Raw genomic sequence first — 21,648 nt, 5'->3', positions numbered from 1 at the left:
GCAGCAGGTATGGCAGCTAGAGTTTCCCATTACCCTGGCAGAGCCTCAGGGGGTTTCTCAGATGAGCAACCCCCTGTTGCAGCCTGGCTATGGGCTGGGGGTATCCTGGGCAGTGGCAAGCTTGTGCCACCCCAGGGATACCTGCCAGCCAAGAGCTAAGGTGGTTGCATCTGGAGAGATGCCCCTGAGCTCATCTCTGGTAAGGGGGAGACAAGGTCAGGGAGGTAGGTGCACTCAGGTAGCTCCAGTGTCTGGGTTAGGATTGCCCAGGGGGGAGAGGAGTGCAGGTGGGCTGCAGGGAGGTAAGCAGCAGGAGTCATCAGCAGGGGCTGAGGTGCTGGGCCTAGGGGAGGCTAGGCAGGGAAACACTGGGGAGCAGGGGGAGATAGGAGGTCAGTGGAGTGTCAGGCAGCTGGCAGAAGCTAGGGATGGGCTAGGTAGGCAGAAGGTCCCTTGTTCTGACTGGCCAGGAGTGACCCCCCTGACAGATTCCCCAGGGTTCCCAAAGGAGGGTCTGTGGGTAGATAGGCAGCAAGGGGGAAGAGTCAGGAGTATAGCAGAGCAGCTACAGGTTGGCACAGAGCCAGGGCAGGTAGGGTCCCTACAGGATAGTGACATAGCTCTTTCCCAGACTTGGTTGACAGGAAAGTGACGGTCTGTGCTGGATAGCTGGTCTCCTGTTCGTGCAGAGACATGCCAGTCTCTGGGCAGTGTGCAGCCTGGTCTGCAAATGGGCCCCTTCACTATGGACTGGGTTCACCAGGCACTGGGTGGGGGGCAGAGGGAGGCAAAGGAGAATGCCCGGCGGCCACGGTGGAGCCCTGCTCCGCAGGATCTGGACTTCACTATCCACTGTGGCCAGGACAATGTACTGGACAATGCCGGAGGACAATTTTGCCAGGCCAACCCCTCAGGACTTATTGAGTGCTTCAAGGGCACCAGTCGTATCCCAGTGCCAGGGGGAGGCAGCTGGGGCACCAGGCACCCATTGAGCAGGGGAGGTGTGACGATGGGGAGGATTTGGCCTGGGATTAAAGGGGTTACACCCCAATTGGCCACCCTCTACCCTCACCTGGGAAGCAAGGGGTTAACTGGACTGAGGTCCAGTAATGTGTTTTTACCTCGCTTCAATATCCAAATGCTTATTCCCCTGTAAAAAAATGTATTGTTTCTGGGCCAGTGTCTGCACCACACACACTTGGGCTTAAGGGGTTAATAAACTACAGTTTAAGAAAATACAACTGTGGTGTGTCTTTTCAGAAAATCTGGGCTTCAAAAGGCTTGATTGAAGTTGGGTGTGAAAAGCAGAAGGGGTTTTTAGTGTACAGTATGTTAATACCTAATTTGCAGGCCAAGGGTATATTGCTGGTAGAGACAGCTAGACCCAGGCTGGGGGCATTGGGTGTGAAATATAGCACCAGGTGACAAATGTTCACTACACAGGGGTCCCTGCTTCAAAGAGATTTATTGATTGGGGCCAGGGGTGCGGTTACCCAAGGAGAGATCAGAATGAGTGACCTTATTAAATATAAGAATATTATGAGATGTCCTCGGCTGAACATGCTTAGAGTTACCTATGTGTATTCGTGGGACCAAGCCCCAACTAACGAATACAGACACCTGAGGTTTAACAGATACTAAGAGCCAGATATTAATATCTCTCTTAATTTTAGTATTACACGGTAATATTTAGTCTCGTTGGGAGCGTCATGCGTGCCGGAATGTATTAATATGTTTCGCGTGCCAGTAAGTATAACTGAACTGAAGGTATGAAGTTATTTAGATAGGCAAAGCAGTTTGTAAACGTCCTTGGGTGGGAGGAATTTTACTCTGAGAAAAACTGTCAACTTCACCACTGATTTATGAGAGGGGCTGGGTTTAGGTTGTGTTCAATGGGAAATAATGGTATAAGAACCAGGCTCAGCCTATGGCTATGTCTTTTCATGTCTTTGGTGTCTTGGTGATTATGAAGATTGCTGTATGAACTGCCAGTCCAGATGGGACTGTTTCATCATTCCATTTTAAGTAAGTGTCCATATTTTACCTGTTATTTGTATATCTTGTGTGTTCACCTTTATCAAGGAATAAATTATATTTTATCATATCTAAGTCTCGTACCAGTTCAACCCAGTTATATATAGATTTGGTGTGTATTATTAATAGCCTGTCACAAAGCTCCCGTCACAGTGTCTCACTGCTTGTCAAACTTGCACTTGCCCCCATTTTACCTCCATACCACCTTGTATCCTCATCTATTCCATTTAGTTTATTATCTGTTTCATTCCTCTCCCCCCTCCATCCTAGTTTAAAATCTCCTCCAACCTTTTTAGCATTCTCCCCCCTAGCACAGAAGATCCCTCTTCTTTGAGGTGCAATCCGTCCCTAGAATATAGATGGCACCTCTCAGAAAAGGAGTCCCAGTGCTCTAAAAACCCAAATCCCTCCTTCCTGCACCACTTTCTTAGCCATGCATTAACATCCCTGATCTCGGACTGTCTCCCTGCGGTAGCGCATGGCACTGGTAGTATTTCAGAAAATACTACCTTGGAGGTCCTTGCCTTAAGCTTTTGGCCTAGATCCCTGTAATCATTTTTTAGGACCCTCCATCTTTCTCTAACTTTGTCATTGGTGCCAACGTGTACCAAGACCGCTGGGTCAATCCCAGCCCCCCCCCCCCCCAACAATCTGTCTACCAGATCTGCAATGTTCCAAACCCGAGCACCCGGGAGACAACAAACTGTTCGGTTCATGCGGTCCTGGCAACAGATTGCCCTATCTACCTTCCTAATAATGGAGTCCCCTACCACCACAAACTTTCTTTGTATCTGAGCATCCTGAGTCCCCACTGTGCTGGAGGAACTATTCCCCTGGATGCTAGAGGAATTAGTCTCCCCCAGTCTTGCCATTTCTGCCCCAACATTCCCAATATCTTCACGCAACATGGCAAATCTATTGGGATGTGTCAGCTCAGAAACGACCTGCCTCTCCCTATTGCCCCTGCTTCCCCTTCTAACTGTCACCCAGCTACCTACCTGCTCCTCACTAACAGCAACCAAGCTACCTACCTGCTCCTCACTTACAGCGCCACCATCTGCACCACTAGTCGAAGCAAGGGCCTGCTCAGTGAGCTCTAATTCCTTTTCAAGATTGTCAATGTCCTCAATATTGCAAGTTGCCTCTTCAGATCAGCAATCTCTGATTCTAAAGAGACCACCCGCTCACACTTCTCACAGCGGTATGCTCCTTGGAACAGCTGCTCCAAGTGCACATACATGTGGCAAGATGTGCATTGAGTGGCATTTTCAATCCTGCTCATTCTAGGAACTATGAAGTTTAGAAGTACCAACAGTAAACTGTACTTCAATAACTATACCTTGTTTAACCGCTTCCTTGTTTAAACTGCTTCTGGTTCTAACTGCACACACTGTAAACAACCAGCACTGCTTCTGGTTCTAACTGCACACACTTTAAACAACCAGCACTGTTTCTGGTTCTAACTGCACACACTGTAAACAACCAGCACTGCTTCTGGTTCTAACTGCACACACTTTAAACAACCAGCACTTGAAATCAACCACACATATCAGTCAGTACACGCAAGCTCAGGATTCGTTAGAAGCTTCTGTTTAAATAGGGACACCCACCAGGTGTGTTAGGTTATCAATTAACTAACCCCACCCACTGCAGGTGTGTTAGGCCAGCCAATTAACCAACCACACCCACTCTGCCTCAGGCAGGAGAAAGGGGAAAAAAGTTACAAGCTTCAAATTACAGCACACTTTATAAATAGATTAACCCAATGCACACTCCCAAAAAACAGCCACCCCTGCTAGTATACCCAGTACTTCCCTTTCCTTCTGGTTCTAACTGCACACACTTTAAACAACCAGCACTTGAAATCAACCACACATATCAGTCAGTACACGCAAGCTCATTGCTATGATGCTTGTGATATTTATAGGGACCAAGTACAAAAATATTATATTGCATGAAAATGTTCTAACCTCTCTAACGTAACAAGTTAATTTATTCAAGATCATGACACTGCAGGATGAGGATAAGTTGCTCCGTATTCCGAATCACTCCATGTAACAAGAAAGGTTTCCTTCCCAGGGCACAACAAACCACGAAGGTATTTGAAATGATTAAAGCATATAAAGCACACAGGGTGGCAGAGAGCTCTCCCGTGTGGCCCTGGGCTCTGCCCCAGTCGGGGGGCCCTGGGCTCTGCCCCAGTCGGGGGCCCTGGGCTCTGCCCCAGTTGGGGGGCCCTGGGCTCTGCCCCAGTCGGGGAGCCCTGGGCTCTGCCCAAGTCGGGGGCCCTGGGCTCTGCCCCAGTCGGGGGCCCTGGGATCTGCCCCTGTCGGGGGGCCCTGGGCTCTGCCCCAGTCGGGGAGCCCTGGGCTCTGCCCCAGTCAGGGAGCCCTGGGCTCTGCCCAAGTCGGGGGCCCTGGGCTCTGCCTAAGTCGGGGAGCCCTGGGCTCTGCCCCAGTCGAGGAGCCCTGGGCTCTGCCCCAGTTGGGGAGCCCTGGGCTCTGCCCCAGTCGGGGGCCCTGGGCTCTGCCCCAGTCGGGGAGCCCTGGGCTCTGCCCCAGTCGGGGAGCCCTGGGCTCTGCCCCAGTCGGGGGGCCCTGGGCTCTGCCCCAGTCGGGGGCCCTGGAGACTGATTATTTGAAGCCCCTTCCTTGCCAGATGCAATGCATTGCAGACCCCGTGGCAACTAAAAGAGAACACTTGTAAGTGGAGTATTCAGTTTATTTGCAGACATAGGTACAAAATGGGGTTTGTGGAACAAAATGGGTGAGCTGAGTGATGGGCCCCTGAATACTGTGGGCCATATTTACTAAACCATGCTACTCCATAAAACACCTTCGAGCGCGGCTTTGCAAATATGGCCCCTAACGGCAAATTCACTTGAATGAGGCCATAACGTGTCTTCCAGCACAGAAGGTGTCTCACAGAGCAGCACTTCTTAGTGTGAATATGGACCTATATCTGCTCAGCCTCCTGCTTCCATCCGCAAGCTGTAACAGTCTGATCTCTGCTTATTCTCACGGGTGTCATTTCCTTCCCAGTAGCTCTGCTGTGTGCCGATGCACGCTATGTAAAAGAAGAAGCAACCCCTTCATCCAGAGATCGATTGACATCACATATTGAAGCAGCTAAAGAGGAAAGCCATGTGCGAACCCTTTTACTTTTATGCATACTGACACTGTTTCCACCCCTTGGCTACATTTGTTTTCTTTAACCAGAAAGAAGTGCGCTGTACAAGCTGGATGAGCAAAACAACACCGACCAACATGCCACACACATTTGTCTTTTCCTACATTGACTTCATTCAGGGGCCTGCAACTCCTTGAGCCACATGGGTTAAAAGAGCACACACGGCTTGGCTAGATTTTTATTTTGGTATCATTTGAACTGTTGATTCTTCTCTCTTTAACCCTATATCAGTGTGTTTGTGCCATTTTGCATTCATGAGGAACCAAGGCCATAAAATCAAGGTCCCCAACGTGAATTACAAACTTTATTATTGCCATAATCCTCCTCATACTGATGAGGCCCAAAAGAGCCGTCTGTGACTAGGTTTTACTGACTATTCAATTCTTTCACCCAGGCTGTCTGAAAAGCTGTGTAATGCGGCAGGCAAAAGCTTAGAGGAGTCCATGTTAAAATGGACATGAAGCAAAAGGTGACACTGTGTGCTCATTTGCATGTCATTTCCCAGAATCCCTAGCTGAAGTGGAAGCACTGTATGCTAAGAGATAATGGTGAAAAACAGGGTTGCAGACCTGTCTTGAGATGTGCAAATGATATTTTTATTTGCATTACACTGCACGGAGAAGGGGGTTTGTCACTTTTGTCACATGTTTGAAAAACAGAACATCACAATGTGAATTTAGATCTAAATGCATTTGGAAGAAGATTATTGTTTTAAATTGATAGTATTTTACGTCTAAATGTTGGGTATATGTCATTGGAATAGCTATTATGGAAGCAATAGCATGCCAAGATCAAACAACCCAAAGTGACTGTGATACAGTATGGGTGTAATCAACCAAGAAATAACATTTACATTGTAAGAAGTCAGACTTTAACAATTCAGACATCACTGTTGGACCGTATTCATGAAATGTCAGTATTACGAAAGGTGATTGATTGCGTGCACAGTTACTGCTCCACACTATTCACAAACCCTGTAAAAGGTGTCGTTTTCACAGTAATGCACACTGGGTGGGTGCAGGTGGTATTCCTAGTACAGGCAGTTGCTGATCGCCATGTTTAGTGTTCGCATGATCCACCATCAAAATAAAGTATCTCTGTAAAAGAGGGGCTGCCATGGTGCTGTACAGAACTGGTGCTTTTATATACCAGGAAAGCCCTAGTTTGGGATCAATAAAAAAAAAAAAGCTGTGTGTGCTGTGCACGCGCATAGTAAGTGAAACTTCTTTGTGTGTTTTCGTAGCTCTAGTACGAGCACGATACTCACGCACTCTTTCTGTGTTAGTCTTAGCCATTTTTATTTTTGAGATTATTTTGAACATAATTTTATTTCTGCGCATAACTGTGAATTCCTCATGTGTGTGTGTGTGTGTGTGTGTTTGTATTTGTGTGTGTGTGTGTGTGTGTAATAGTGTGTATGCATGTGACTGTTGTGACTGTGTGTGATAGTGAGTGTGTGTGTGTGTGTGTGTGTGTAATAGTGTGTGTGTGTGTGTGTGTGTGTGTGTGTGTGTGTGTGTGTGTGTGTGTGTGTGTGTGTGTCTGTGTGTGTGTGTGTGTGTGTGTGTGACTGTGTGTGACTGTGTGTGTGTGTGTCTTGTGACTGTGTGACACAGGGGGGGGTGGGTGGGTGGTCAGTGCTCTGTGTCATCTTCTCCTCTGGTGCTGCTGCTGCCCATATGCGACGCGCTGCCAAGCTCCACAGGCCTCTGCGCATGCGTGCCAGAGACCTCTGCTTGTGCACTAGGCTGAGTATTCTTCTGCGCATGAGGATACAGCCGTCTCTGCGCATGTGCAGGGGGAGGGTGATGCCTCTGTGCATGCGCTAGATGTGCCGGGTGACTCGGCGTATGTAGTGGATGCAGTGTGCAACTCTGCACATGGGCTGCCTCGCAGCAACGGCCGATTGTGCGAATGATCGCACAGTTAGCTTCCTGGCTGGTATCGATGGACGCATAAGCGCATGAGGGACCCGGCGGTCACATCTGCGCATGCGCATCCATCCAACTCCCATGTCTGTGCGTGCACGAGCCAACAGTCTCTACTGGCAACAATTACATCACACCAACAGCCTCCTCTGCCGCCATCACTACTGTGCATGCGCGGCATGTCAGCGGGCGTGTGGGGGGAACGGCGGCCGTTAGGAGCGGCTGTTAGGAGCGGCTATCGCCGCCGTCGCCGCATGTGACAGCAGGCATGTGGGGGGAGCGGCGGCCATTAAGTGACGTCATTTCCGTTTCATATTTTCGTCTCCATTAAGGAGTTTTGTTCCATCAAAATTGACTAGGTGCCACTAAAGAAGTTTCACTTCAAAAAACTGAAAACTTAGCTGTGTTTTAAATAGCACAATTATGTGATATTGCTTATAATGCTGAATACTACTTTTTTTTTTAAGTACTATTTGTGACATAACCGTTCACAGCTTCCTCTAGATTGCTCTCTTACATAACACTTCAGAATTTTACAGGATTTGGCAACAGAGGAACAATTGCCTCAGGAAATGCATGAGCAATATCAGAATTCAACTGCTAACAAATCTAGGTTACTGTAAATTGTGAGCTAATGTATTACATTTCAGCCTTAGTCACTCTTTAAGAAAGGGATATCAGGAAACCCAACGGCCCTGGGAAAAAAAATATGGGCTTCTCTATTCAATATGCTGTGACTGCCAAGTTGGAAAAGATATTGGTCCATTTCACTCGAGTTGAGCTGAACTTTCAAAAAGACATTTTGAACGCAAGTGTATTAAGGCAGGGGGGCGCAAACTTTTTTCCCTGCGCCCCCCTACCGGTGGTCCCCTCACTCCCGCGCCCCCCCCTAGCCCCCACTTACCTGCGCTCCGGCGTCATGACGTCACGTTGCCATAGCAACGTGATGTCACATGACCTCGCGGCGTCATTTTGCCGCCGCGTTGCCATGGCGACGCAGGAAGGAAGCCGCCGGAGCCTAGGTAAGTAAAGGTTTACAGAGGCCCTGCAGCTCCCCCAGCACTTAATTTAAGTGCCTTCGGGAAGCGCGCGGGGCCTCTGTAAACCCCGCGCCCTCCCGCTGGCAGTCTCGCGCCCCCCAGTTTGCGCACCGCTGTATTAAGGTGTTTTACATCACTGTAACTGTTTTAGTTTGTCGTGATTCAGCTTTTAAAATTGAGGAGTGGTTATAATTACTGTAGGGTTAATTTGTTAGCTGCCCTAATGGCATGTCCTTAACATCATGTGGACAGAGGCATTTCTTCCGAAGGGCAAATCTACACAGATACTGACTTTTTTTTTTTTAAATGTCATTAATTTGTGTAAAACTTTTGTTGCGCAAAAATCTCACTACCCTATTTTTTCCCCATTTGTGCGAACTTTCATTTTTGAGCACCAAAAGAAATGAAACAAAAAAATTTGCAGAAACAAATAAAAAAGTTTTTATTTTATTTTGCGAATGTAAGCATAATGGAGGCTTGAGGCAGATTTGCTTTGTAAGCAAAAATACGGGGCGACGAACATTTGTGGGGTTGGAAAAATTGGCTAAAGTTTGGGCGAACGTTCACGGGCCGAACTTCAATAAGTTCGCCCACCCCTTGCAGTGACACTGAAAGGGTTACGGAGGGGCTATGGCACTCTGGAGTTGCTCAGACACACATATTATGATAGGATGCATCCAAATTATGCATCTAGGTCTGAGACTGTCATCCCCCACTCCCCTTCTGTTAGTGTCAAAATAGCCGCTAATATTTTTCTGTCACCACATAAAAACCAGCAGAGTAACCCGGAGAGGAGAGGCCTCTAGGCCCGCAGCGGAGTAAGGTTTAGCAAACATTCTTTGAATAGCAATCTTTTTTACAGATGATTAAGGAGGAATGTGTTTTGAGACAATAATGTTGTTTCTGTAGGCAACAAGTAATGTGAGGTTGGAGGTAAGGCAAAAGTAACAATGTTGCTGTTACCATGTAACTAGCACAATGTTTCTCAAACTTTTTAAACCCATGCTCCCTTTTGATAAACATACAAGTCTCACGCCCCAATCTCAAACCTGCCTCCCACAATCATTTTATTTGAAATATTGGCTTGAGATTTGGCAGCCATTTTGTTTCACCTCAGGGAGATTTAAACCTATTAACTTCACTGGTAAGTATCTCAGGTACAAGTGAGGAGGGCCCACAAAGCTGAAAATAGTGGCATTTGCCTCAGGGGTGCCCCAAATCCCCCCCCTGTAAATAAATGGAGGGGCAGGGGGGGGGGGCAGGTTGTACAAAAAAAACTTGGTAGGAGGAATGGCTCTTTTAATCTCTGTGTTAAGTGTAAGTAATTTGAGTGTCATGCTCACAGTTATAATAATTGTGAAAAGAAACTGGGGCGCTCCCTGGAAGTAATTAATGTCTCAATAGCTGAAATATCCCAACAATTGAATAAAGTATAACAGACCAAAGAAATGATGATATACTGGCCCAAATCGGTGATGCTGCTCTGCCGAAGAATGGGATCTTCCCTTGATCCTCAGATAACAAGTAGTAGTTAAAATAGTTGAGCGCAAAAAGAAATGAACACAATCAATATTGTACTGATGAGAATCTAATGTTGATATATATAAAACGTCAGCTAGGTGAGTGGAGGGGGGGGGGAAGGGGGAAAGAAGGATGCTCAGAAGCGTAACGGATAAGAAACTAATATAACAAAATAACACTCACACGGCCATGTGTAAGTGGTCTTCACATCAATCTCTGATTGTGACTGGTATTGTGCTCCCGCTTCACATTCACTGGGTTGAGGGAACAGGTCCCTGCATCCTCCCGCTGTGCCACAGTGGGACAACAGACAGCCGGAAATTGGTAAGAATGCAATTTATTGAACAGAATAATCATGCACTTACATCTCAAAACAAACGCTACAACTATCCGCAGATCTTGATTAAGACAACCAGCATATGTTCAGATGAAGACAGCATTTGCTCTGTGTTATAGTTCACGATTTTAACTATTTCTTGATGAGATTATTATTTGATTGCTATTAATAATGGCCGACCAGACGCTATAAAAAGAACCCCACATCCAACAACCCACAGGAACCTGACGAAGCACCGGTTGTGCGCGAAACGCGTTGTTCCAGTGTGGGACGTGGAGGAAGTTTGTCCGCTACCAGCCCCCATAATTTTCTAGAGTGCCCCGGTCACAGTCCCACTCACCGGACGCGGGAGTGGGAATCAACTGCAGCGTGGCACAAAAGGAGGCAGCGGATAGCTGGAGCATGTGTTTTTAGATGTAAGTATGATTATTCTTATTCTGTTCAATAAATAGCATTTTTACCAATTTCCGGCTGTCTGTTGTCCCACTGTGGCCCAGCGGGAGGACGCAGGGACTTGCTCCCTCAACCCAGTGAATGTGAAGAGGGAGCACAATACCAGTCACCATCAGAGATAATGTGAAGACCACTTACACATGGCCGTGTGAGTGTTATTTGTTTATATTAGTTTCTTATCCGTCGCGCTTCTGAGCATCCTTCTTTCCCCCTTCCCTCCACCCTTTCCCCCTCCCTCCTTTCCCTCCGTCCCCCCCCTGCACTCACCTAGCTGACGTTTTATATATATATCAACATTAGAGTCTCATCAGTACAATATTGATTGGGTTCATTTCTTTTTGCGCGCAACGATTTTTACTACTACTTGTTTTAATAACTGAGCAGGTGGTAACAAAAGTAATAATTCAGAATGGCTATTGACATGTCATATTACACCAGTATGTTACCTATGTTACCTTTTCTTCATATCTGTTACTTTTAATTTATAAAGACCATATATGCTCAGTAACACTTCGGAGCACATGCACACCCCAGGCAGCCAGGGATTGAAGATACTGTAATACCATACAAAAGAGGACTCAGAATGGGTCACGCTCTGCTTTTTCTCTACTTTACCACATTCCCTTTAGGCCAGCGATGACCAACTCCAGTTCTCAAGGACCACAAACAGGTCAGTTTTTTTTTCCAAGATATCCCTGCTTCAGCACTAGTGGCTCAATCAGTGGCTCAGTCAAAGACAGACACTGAGTCTCCAGTGCTGAAGCAAGGATATCCTTAAAACCTGACCTTTTGGTGGCCCTTGAGGTCTGGAGTTGGCCACCCCTGCTTCAGCATACACATCAAAGTCTAGGTTAAAGAAATGCATGGACAGCAAACCTGCATATCAAACAGCTTGTTTCATTTAATTGGCTTCAAGTTTTTGTGTCATAAGTGCGTGGATGGTTAATGGCCTATCTTACCCCCATATTACAGCACTTAGTCTGCAGCCAGGAATTATGGGTAACAAAATGCAAATGAGTATGCATAGCACATCGACATCCACTTTAACATGAATCCTTTTAAGCTTATGCCCACTATTTTACACAGATTTTACAGCAAAAGATGAGTTAAAGAGGTACATATTCAGAAAGTCAAAGAAACCTGCTTATAAACACCTGTTTTGACCTCTTTTGTCTTATCGTTGTTAGAATGGTTATATTGTGAAGCTGGTTGGGGCTGCACAGTTAGGAATAACTTAAGCAATATACCGTTATTTCCCTCTCCTCCCTTTCTCAACCTGGATCGGAGTAATGCTAAAACGTTCCGAATTGTAATGTTATTGGAAGATTCCGCAATGGAATGTTACAATAACTTGACGGTAAGCCTTTGCTAATGAGTCGTAGTTCCAGGGACGGAACTACTTAGCGGTGATCCCTGGTACAGGGATAAAAAAAAGGTCTCCTCCCTTCACTTTCCCCCCTCTTGGGGCCTACCTGTGCAGTGGGGCGTGCAGGACCTTACCCGGTGGCAGCCCACCCAGGCGGCGATTGCAGAAGTTGGGCCCGACTTTTGGTGGGGTCTAACTTCTGTGTTAGGACCACCTGGGTGGGCTCCCTCTGCCTCTACGCAAGGCCCCGATGAACGTGTAGGGCCCCGAGGGAGGGAAGAGAAAGAGGGGGCCATATAGAATTGCCAGAACACTGCTCCGGCGGTGGGTGGTAGTATGGGACCCTAACAGTCAGTCCCTCGTACAGCTAAACCAGTTGCAGGTAGCTGTGCCACTGCATAGTTCAGACTTAATATATGTATATAACTAGCATTGAAGGCACCATGATATCTCAGGGAACATAATATCTGTTCCTGCTTTAGACAAGGTCACATGATGAGCCCTGATTCTTCAGAGCCTTGTGGCTTATGCCAGGGGTGCACAACATTTTATGGGGGGGTGGGGGGGGGAGCACGGCCCTTACAGAGGCCCGTGCACTTCCCCACAACATTTAAATTAGATGCAGGGGGAGCATGCTCGAGGCCTCTGTAACTGCCACTTGCCTTGTCTCCGGTGGCTTCTGGCGACGTATCGCCATGACAACGCGGCATAAAATTACACCACAAAGTCAAATGGCCACGTGTTGCCATGGCAACGCAACATAACATGATGTCATGACATTAGATAACACCGGAGAAAAGGTAAGGAGCGGGGGGCACAGACAAAAAAGTTTGCGCACCCTTGGCCTAGGCTACAGTGCATCACTTTAACATGGATTCCTTTAAGCTTCTGCCTGCGGTTTCACAGCAAAACTACATTCAAAAGAAGTTTGGCCAGCAAACTTATTACTGGCTTCACAATCTGGCACGGGTCATGGCTACAAGACAGGAACCAAAATAAATTATGGTCCTCAGAAGTCGAGACCTTCTTCTGGTCTGGCCCAACTTCCGGGTTTGAACGTGCAGGGCCCCTTCAGTCGCCGTACCTAGGGCAGTTGTCCTGGCTCTTCCCCCCCCCCCCTTCCTCCACCCCCACGATAGCCCAAGAGATGGTTCTAATACAAATGTAGTGTGTCCCATACCTTCGGAGATGGTATCTGCAACAGCTGTAATATATGTTTCAGGGTCATCTTCAGAGGAAAGTTGCTTCCACTGAGCCCACTCCTCGAAGAACACACTGAAATCTTCACAATCCGTCACTCCACAAAACAAAACAACCACCTTGTTGGAAGGCCTCAGAGCTCTCTGCAAGCTGTCCAGTACATCAGGGATGTAAAGACTGTCTAACAGATCTCCAGACAAGAGAATAAGAATACATTTGCAGCTCTGGAAACTTTTTAGGTCGTCTGCTGGTATCGGAACATCACTGTTTACTTCGTAGCTCTGGATCACAAGATGTTGGGCTCGGGGGTTTATTTCAAAGAGATTCAGGAGATACTGGCACCAATCACTTGCATCAGGTCCATGAACTATTAACAACTTGCAAACACCATGGTTTCCTGTGACATTTCGAGAAAAATAAAAAATAATAATGGGTTAATAGTGTTTTATTGCAATCAATTCAATGGATTCATAAGGAGTCTCAGAGCCAACAAATTGGGATACCCCTAACTGGGATCTAAAGGGATCATTTGTAGTAGAACTGGGTGCTAAGGAAAACAAAATCTGGTCAAGGCACATGAACAGTGAGCAAGCAATGGCCATGCACACCAAAAACTAAGGTGATCAATAGTGCACAAAATGTAATTTAGTGACTTAAGTCATCCAAGCATCCAACGGTTCGATGCAAAGCACCTTCATCAGCGATGAATCAACGCAATACAAAATGAATGTTGTTGATCTAAGTTTGCATTATAATAAGGTTCCCTGAGCACATCAATCAAAAGCCACAAGCTAGACTTATATTTCAACAGGGCAGTCCAGATCATCTAGTTCCAAAAATATATTTAATTTTGATAAAAGCATTATTTATTACCCTTTGCATGGATTTATTATGATGTGACAATCCCAATGTACATGGTGCTACCCCTCATTGAAGACAATCAACTCAGATATTCATTTACACCCTCAACCACTGGATAATGTGTAATTAGTAAGCACACACGTCAATATGTTAAAAAAAACATACTCTTTCAGATGTAACCTGTTTCATTTTCTCAGTGACCACGGCATACAAATCAATTTGGTGCTGCATTCGATAGCGGGTTTGCTATTTGCAAGGAATGCAGTCCTTTGGCCAACCACGGTAACTGAGAAATATATTTTTTAATCTTCTGAAGAGAATGTTTTGAAAGATTTGTTACATTTTTGATCCATGCAAATAGAGGGAGTTACATTTTTTGAAGGACATCCGTTTTTTTTTTGTTTTTTTTAAACAAGTTGGCAAAATAATAATAAAAAGAAAAAAGGACTGCACTCTGTATTCCCCGAAACCATCGCATGTAAATTCACTGTTACATCGTTAGCCTAGAGCAGTGATTTTGGTTCCGCGACCACCCCTCAGGGGTTCCGCGGCAGCCAGAGGGGGAGATCTGGGATAAATGTCCCAGGCCTGGCGAAACCCCACATAGCAGTGACCTGGCAGCAGCAGCCGGCAGATCACTGCTCTTTCCTCTCCCTGCTTCTGCTGTCAATTTCCAGTTGACAGGAGAGAGAGGAAGAATCAGGGCAAGAGCCGGCTCACTTAAACACACAGTGTGTCTGTGGGGGGTGGGGGGGGGAGTGTGTGTCTGAGAGAGGGCGTGTGTGTCTGTGGGGGGCAGGGGGGGAGAGTGTGTCTGTGGGGGGCAGGGGGGGGAGAGTGTCTGTGGGGGGCAGGGGGGGGAGAGTGTCTGTGGGGGGGAGTGTGTGTCTGTGGGGGGCGGGGGGGAGTGTGTGTCTGTGGGGGGCGGGGGGGGAGTGTGTGTCTGTGGGGGGCGGGAGGGAGTGTGTGTCTGTGGGGGGCGGGGGGGAGTGTGTGTCTGTGGGGGGCGGGGGGGAGTGTGTGTCTGTTGGGGGGAGTGTGTGTGTGAGAGGGAGTGTGTGTCTGTGGGGGGGGGGGGAGTGTGTGTCTGTGGGGGGGAGTGTGTGTTTGTCTGTGAGAGAGACTGTGTCTGTCTGTATGGGGGAGGGGGAGAGAGTGTGTGTGTGTGTGATAGAGGGGGAGTGTGTATCTGTGTGTGAGTGAAAGGGGGAGAGTGTGTGTATAGAAGAGAGGAGGGGGAAGAGTGTGTGTATAGAAGCGAGAAGGGGGAGAGTGAGTATAAGGGAGAAAGTGTGGCGGAGAGTGTGAGGGGGGGAGAGACACGAAGGACGGGGGGGGGGGGGAGAGACACGAAGGACGGGGGGGGTCGAGATACAGAGGCGGGGGTTGGGGTTTCCCAGAATTTCACAATCGAATTCTGGGGTTCCCCAACCAAAAAAAAAAAAAGTTGAAAACAACTGGCTTAGAGCAGTGATTCTCAACAGGGGATTCGGGAACCCCTAGGGGTTCATCAGGTGTCTCCAAGGGGTTTGGCAAAAAACATGTTAATGGTGGATCCCAGGTAGTATAGTGGGTTTCTGAGCCCACAGGGGGACTGTGCACTTAGCCCAAGACTGCATCTTAGCATAGGTGTTATAGCTGTAAAAGTCACTCCCCACAATGCTTTGCATCCACAGCAGCAAAGTATTGTGGGCCGTGACTTTGGAAGCCTCCACAGTGAGTGACAGCTATACCACCCATGCTGTCTGCACACACTGAGGTGTGCAGACAGGGGTCTTATTAAGCGTGTGTTCCCGCCAGAAGCTCAGGACACTATGCTGCCTGGGATCGGTCAAATAGTTTTGTTAGCAATAGTTTGATGAGTAGACAATAAGGTTTTTAATTAGGGGTTCACAGAACAAATATTTTCTAGCCAGGGGTACACAATCTAAAAAGGTTGCAAACCACTGGTCTAGAGCCCTTAATTATTTTTTAACAACTGTGGCTACTTTTTTCTACGTACTTTACTAAAATCGGATAAAGAAGGAAGAAGTGAATACATGTTCCTCATATATGTTGGTGCTAGTAAATGTTTTTGCACTGTACATTTAAAGAAGAAACCTACAACATTTCAAAAGCTTTGCACACTAATTACTAATCCCCTAAAATGTATCACAACCTACAACGAATATACATTTCTCTAGGACCAACGCAGCTACTAGAACTTTTACCAACCTAAAATGACACGCCTGGAACACAGTTTCATTGCAAAAATGTTATGGGAAATTATTTAATCGCAACAACAACTCTGTGTATCGAGGCTGTTGCTGCTGGAAGGTTGTATCTGGCTGTTATGTAGCACCGCCGTGTGCAAGACTGTTACAAGTGTCTACCATTGTTATTTTTGTCAAGCTTGGGTATATGTAGCAAGTACTGGTTGTAACATATTCATGTTATTTAATACCTTGTAACCCTTTGTTAGGGTGGTCTATTGGGTGAATATTCTACCTAATGATTTCATGGCATAATTGTGCTGGAACAGCTGTGTATTAGTGGGTCAGCAGCATAGGAATAATCCACTTACCTCTCACCATCTATTGTGCTGTGTATTACACTTGAATACGGGGCACTGTTTACTCCATCTATTGAAATTGGTTATCTTTATATTACAAGTAGGTGAGTGTACAATTATACAGTGATGCTAGAACTGTGCAATGATCATGGCGTTTATATACAGTGAGGTTATTTAATAACAATAAAATTATATCTGTTACCACTAGCAGCGACACCCAGTTGTGTATACACTGGTAGGTGCAATCTATGGTGAGTAATTAGGTATGCTACGCTGCTGACCTACTCTCTATTTATCAGTACCAAATGTCATGCAATCATGGTAACCAATTAGACATTACATACCCTTGATAAACAGCAACTTCATCATATCGATGGTATGGCAAATTTATTTGGGAATTAACCCTTGTCAGCCCAACCCTAGCATCTGCATACAGTAGGATACATTTACCCATCGTCGTGGGATCGTTATATATAAATATCACATGACAAACATAACCCTGATGGGTATGTATTCATAACACAGAGCCTATTATCTGCATCCCCATACTATACCAAGTTTTTAAAGAACACGATACACACAGTTTAATTTTTGATGACAAATTTATTTCATATGTGTACCATTATTTTAATCATGGCATAAATAAAGGTTAAGTTTTAACAGCCTAGGTGTGCACCATAAATGTGTTTCTTGCTGGAGAAAGGCTTTACAACATAAAGCCTCTCTCTATTTTTGAAAATGAAACTATTTAATCCATCCGAAATATAGTAAACTTCAGCGCATAGTCAACAAATATGAAATAATTGGGAATTACAATATGTTTTAGTATGCAGTACTGCAGTGTATAAATGCTTTACACAGACTTTGGTACAGGTCCCTACCTTGTAGAAACTACAATTAAAGCATCAGTTCAAGCAATATCCTACATATGTGTTTTTGTTTGTTTGTTTGTTTTTTAAATAAATCAGTTCTGCACTATGAGAAAAGACTTGTAGCATTTAAAAAAAAAAAATGTTTTAATGTTTCTAATGTAGGAAGCATTTCTAAAGTGACAGCCCCCTTCCCCTTCTGATAGGCTCTGGCTCTTGAGCCCCGCCCTCTCTCTAGCACCAATTGTATCTAGTAACTGTCCAGTCAATCATATTCCAGGACTACATTGACCAGAATGCTGTGCAAGAACTGAATTAAATAACCCGGAGCAAGCGATCGATTACAGGAGAACGGATCAATCTGCAGCTTAGCTAATCACTTGTCAGTGTGCAGATTGTATTGATGCACATATTGAATGGGGGGAAAAAAAATATATATATATTTTTTAAACGGCAGCTTGAACTGCAGCTTTAACACCTGGTGCTCCCTTGACCAAACATTCGTATAATTCTACTCTACTCGACAAGATGCACAAGCGTCTTTCATCCCTTGTTCACCAGCTCCACTCAAGAATAAGTGAAGATAAAAGAAACCATTTGCATAGCCCCACATGGAACTCACTCTAACGTGGACATAGAATAACAATGCTACAGTGATATCCTAAACTAGTATTACTGTACATGAGCAGGTGCTACACAGGCTAATTCTAACAATATCCACCAACATACTCAATTATAGTTATAATACAGTATTTCTGATAGAGGTGGAAAATCAAGTTTCTGAAAAACTGACACACAACATTGTAACCAAAACAAATATGATAACATTACGTCAACAGCATTAACGCCCTTCTTGACATATTTGTCATTCTAGCTGGTGAACTTAGTTAAAAATCATAGTGTTTGTTACTTCTGCCTCAAGCACAGATTGTAAATTCTGTGTGGCTAAGTCTCATTATACCTGCAAAGGTATATTTATTGCCAGCTACAGTATATAATCACTCAGATCATAAGCTCTATAGGACAGGATTTGTTTTCCTGCTAATATATTTGATGCTTTTATTGTATTATATTCTGTCCTTTAATGTCACATTAAATAAGTTATGGTGGGTGAAAAAGTGACAAAAACCCTCCACCATACAGCATACAGAACATAAAAATACCACTTGTGAGCACATTCACATGTATCAGACAGGTCTGCAATGCTGTTTTTCGCCATTATCTCAGCACAGGGGAGCGGAAACTTTTTTCCCTGCGCCCCCCTGCCGGTAGTTGCCCTCTCTCCGCGCCACCCCCCCCCCCTTGCCTTTGCTCCAGCGGCGTCACGACGTTACGTTGCCGTGGCGACGCCTGTAAGAAGCCGGTGGAGCCAAGGTAAGTGAGGTTCACAGAGGCCTTCGCCGCTCCCCGGGCACTTAATTTAAGTGCCTTCGGGAAGCGCGCGGGGCCCCTGTAAACGCCCAAACAAGAAGTGAACGTTATTAAATGTAATATTTTACAGTACAAAAAAAATATATATAAAATATATACATATTTTAAAAGCAATAATTGTTTTTTGTCCCTAGCCAAGATTGTCCCCAGGCGCTACACTCCACGACGCCGAGCTCCAGGGACCCCCCAGTTGCGACACAATTTGTTTTTTAAACTGTGTACAGCAAATAGAAATACCACGTGTGGTGCGTTTGCTTGTCTCAGACAGGTCTGCAGCCCTCTCTCTCCCCATTATTGCTTAGCAGAGCGGTGCGCAGAGTGGGGGGGCGGGAGAATTTCCAGGGGGGGGTGGGCGGCAGCTACAGAGGTCCCATGCTCTCCCCCAAGGCACTTAAATTATGTGCCGGGAGGACCACGCGAGGTCTCTGCAGCTTCACTTAGCTGATCTTCGGCAACCCGTCACCATGGTAACCGGTGTCCAATGAGGCCGCGGGGTCACGTCGCCATGGTAACGCAACATCACATGACCCCCGTGACGTCATTTGACGCCAGAGCCGAGGAGGAGAGGGGGCGCAAGGCAGGAGGTAAGGATGCTGGGGGGCATACAGTGCTTCCACTGCAGCCGGGGATTTGTATCTCGCGAGGCTGCATTGAACTGGCACGAGCACTTTGCACACAGACTTTAACCTTTTCTTTTTACTGCACAGAGCATTAAATCTATTGATCACGCCCGAGATCAGGGGTGTGCAAACTAGAGGGTGCGAAATTTTCTGGGGAGTGGGGGGGGGGGAGGGCGCTTACAGGGGCCCTGCACTCTTCCCCAAACCATTTAAATTAAATGCTGGGGGCGTGCGCGAGGCCTCTGCATAGTCTCATACCTGCTCTTCCGGCGGCTTTTGGTGACGTCGCCAAACACGTGCAAAAGCCGCTTGGTTTTAAGAGACACGGGGTGCTAATATCGTAGCTACATTGGCTCTTATCAATATGCTGTGAAGCTGTCTACCTTGTGCTGGGAAAGGTTTTAGTCCCATTCCTCCGTATGGAGCTGATCTCTTCCCCAACATGAGAAAGAGGCTAAGCAGTACATTGAATTGGACCTTCAGATACCATCACTTTGCAATGCATTTCTGGCCTCGGACAACACAGGGTTAATGGCTGCAACAAGTATACTGAAAGTATTTTTGGAGCACGCTTATAGCTAGTTCCCTTCCCCTATATACCCTTCAGTGATTAATACCACCACACTGTGACATACAGTATTTACCATTGAAGAATGATGCCCGCATTAGTAAATACTGCAAAATTTGTACGCAACTAATAGCGCTCGTTAGCAGATGAAGTTTCGCTTTTTGCGAATGCACCGCGGTCAATAGCAGTAATGTTAAAAGCATAGTACAGAAGTAAGCAGAGCTGATTGCACGCGGTAACCCAATGCATGCGTTATCTTAAATTGCCGCTTCTGAAAACAATGCTTAAGGAGAAAACACACGGGTGATTTAATGCGTTATCTTATGCGTGAACGAGGGGTGATAACCCCGGGTGCATCTTTAAATAGGATAACTTTTAGGCTACCAACAACCCTGAATTCTTGGTTACAGAACGAGGACGTATTTGTGTAGAACCCCTTATACTGCGAATAAATGGAAGGGGGAAAATGAGCACATTTGATCTTTGTTTTGCAGGAAAGTGCATTCAACAAACTCGCTTAACTGGTCACGAACACAGAAAGAGGAACTTACAGTATTAGGAGGAAATGTCTTGCTTTAAAGAAAAAAAGAAATACGTACCTTTGGATGCCATTCTTTATATTTTGGAGAAAAGTGGATTTTTCTTTAATATAACGATCTCTAAGGTAAATCTGATTTTTCCTATACCATTATGTCTTGTCGTTTTTTCTTCCTTTCTTCTTTTTATTATTTTTTTTTTTTTTTAATAAGAGTCACGCATCAAGTTTTCGATCTTTCTTCTTCGCACTAGCAGCAAGGTAGAGGATCTGAAAGTCTGCCGCTCCTTAATGGTACAGTGGCATCAACGAGACCATATACCAGGTGTGCCAGTGCTCACACTCGTTGCTAATGGCTGTCCCATAGGAAATTAAGCGGGCAGTGTGGAGGTGCCGGCTGCACCAGCTGCAGCAAACGAGCAACAGTAATGTTACTAACACTCGACTTCCTGATTTCTATTAGTCCAACACTTCCTGTATTGGGTCTTAAAGTGACTAGTGACAATTGTCAGCTCCCCCCCCCCCCAGCAGCCACAGTCGAATGCTACAGTGGAACGCAAGGGCTTGAAAAAAAAGCCTGTCATGCTTCGCCAAGTTACAGGAGTAGAAAACAAACAGCCTCTGTGCCATGTGGTTTTCACCTGGGAAATTCCCTGGTATTAAGGCAGGAGTGGCCAACTCCAGACCAGTCATCAAGGGCCACCAACAGGTCAGGTTTTCAGGATATACCTGCTTCAGCACAGATGGCTCAACCCCTGTGCTGAAGCAGGGATAGCCTGAAAACCTGACCTGTTGGTGGCCCTTAAGGACTGGAGTTGGCCACCTCCTTTTTGCAGTGTATGTCACTTGTTATTGATTCACTTTTACTCTTACAGAGGCAGGCTTAGTTGTCATTATAACTGGCTTATTTAAACAATAAAGATTCCATTACCCTGACATAAAATGAGTTACTAATTTGTTTCCTGGGGGAAAAGAAAAAGATATTTATATAGCGCTGACAATCTACGTACTACTGTTCCTAGAAGTTAGCAGTCACAATCTAATCCCTGCCTGGAGAACTTACAATCTAATGATGGAGGCAATATTGGAGCAAAGACCTGGATACCCTGACACAAAGACACGCCAGATTAAAATTGCGCAATTTG

At 45.9% G+C, this 21,648-nt stretch overlaps 1 protein-coding gene across 4 annotated transcripts in view; it reads right to left on the bottom strand.

Annotated features, from left to right (window-relative positions):
• PIK3AP1 (phosphoinositide-3-kinase adaptor protein 1) overlaps positions 1 to 21,006 on the bottom strand; it is a 115,952-nt gene extending 94,946 nt beyond the window's left edge. The window contains exons 1-2 of one of the 4 annotated variants that reach the window (XR_012803457.1): positions 20,568 to 21,006; positions 13,049 to 13,465 (exon numbers count right to left, since the gene is read on the bottom strand). Coding sequence is in view for 3 of the 4 variants with exons in the window: in XM_075611006.1 (XP_075467121.1) it covers positions 13,049 to 13,465; positions 20,568 to 20,580 (430 nt within the window). In the remaining variant the exon portion in view is untranslated. Of the gene's footprint in view, positions 1 to 13,048; positions 13,466 to 20,567 lie in introns of those variants that run through there. The other 3 variants (XM_075611006.1, XM_075611007.1, XM_075611008.1) reach the window with 3 other exon arrangements.
• Between the last annotated feature and the right edge of the window lie 642 nt (positions 21,007 to 21,648).

This window comes from Ascaphus truei, chromosome 8 (assembly GCF_040206685.1).
Source record: "Ascaphus truei isolate aAscTru1 chromosome 8, aAscTru1.hap1, whole genome shotgun sequence".
NCBI classification, from domain to species: Eukaryota; Metazoa; Chordata; class Amphibia; order Anura; family Ascaphidae; genus Ascaphus; species Ascaphus truei.
Note: the sequence above shows the minus strand (reverse complement) of the source record. Positions and strands in the feature narration are given on the sequence as shown.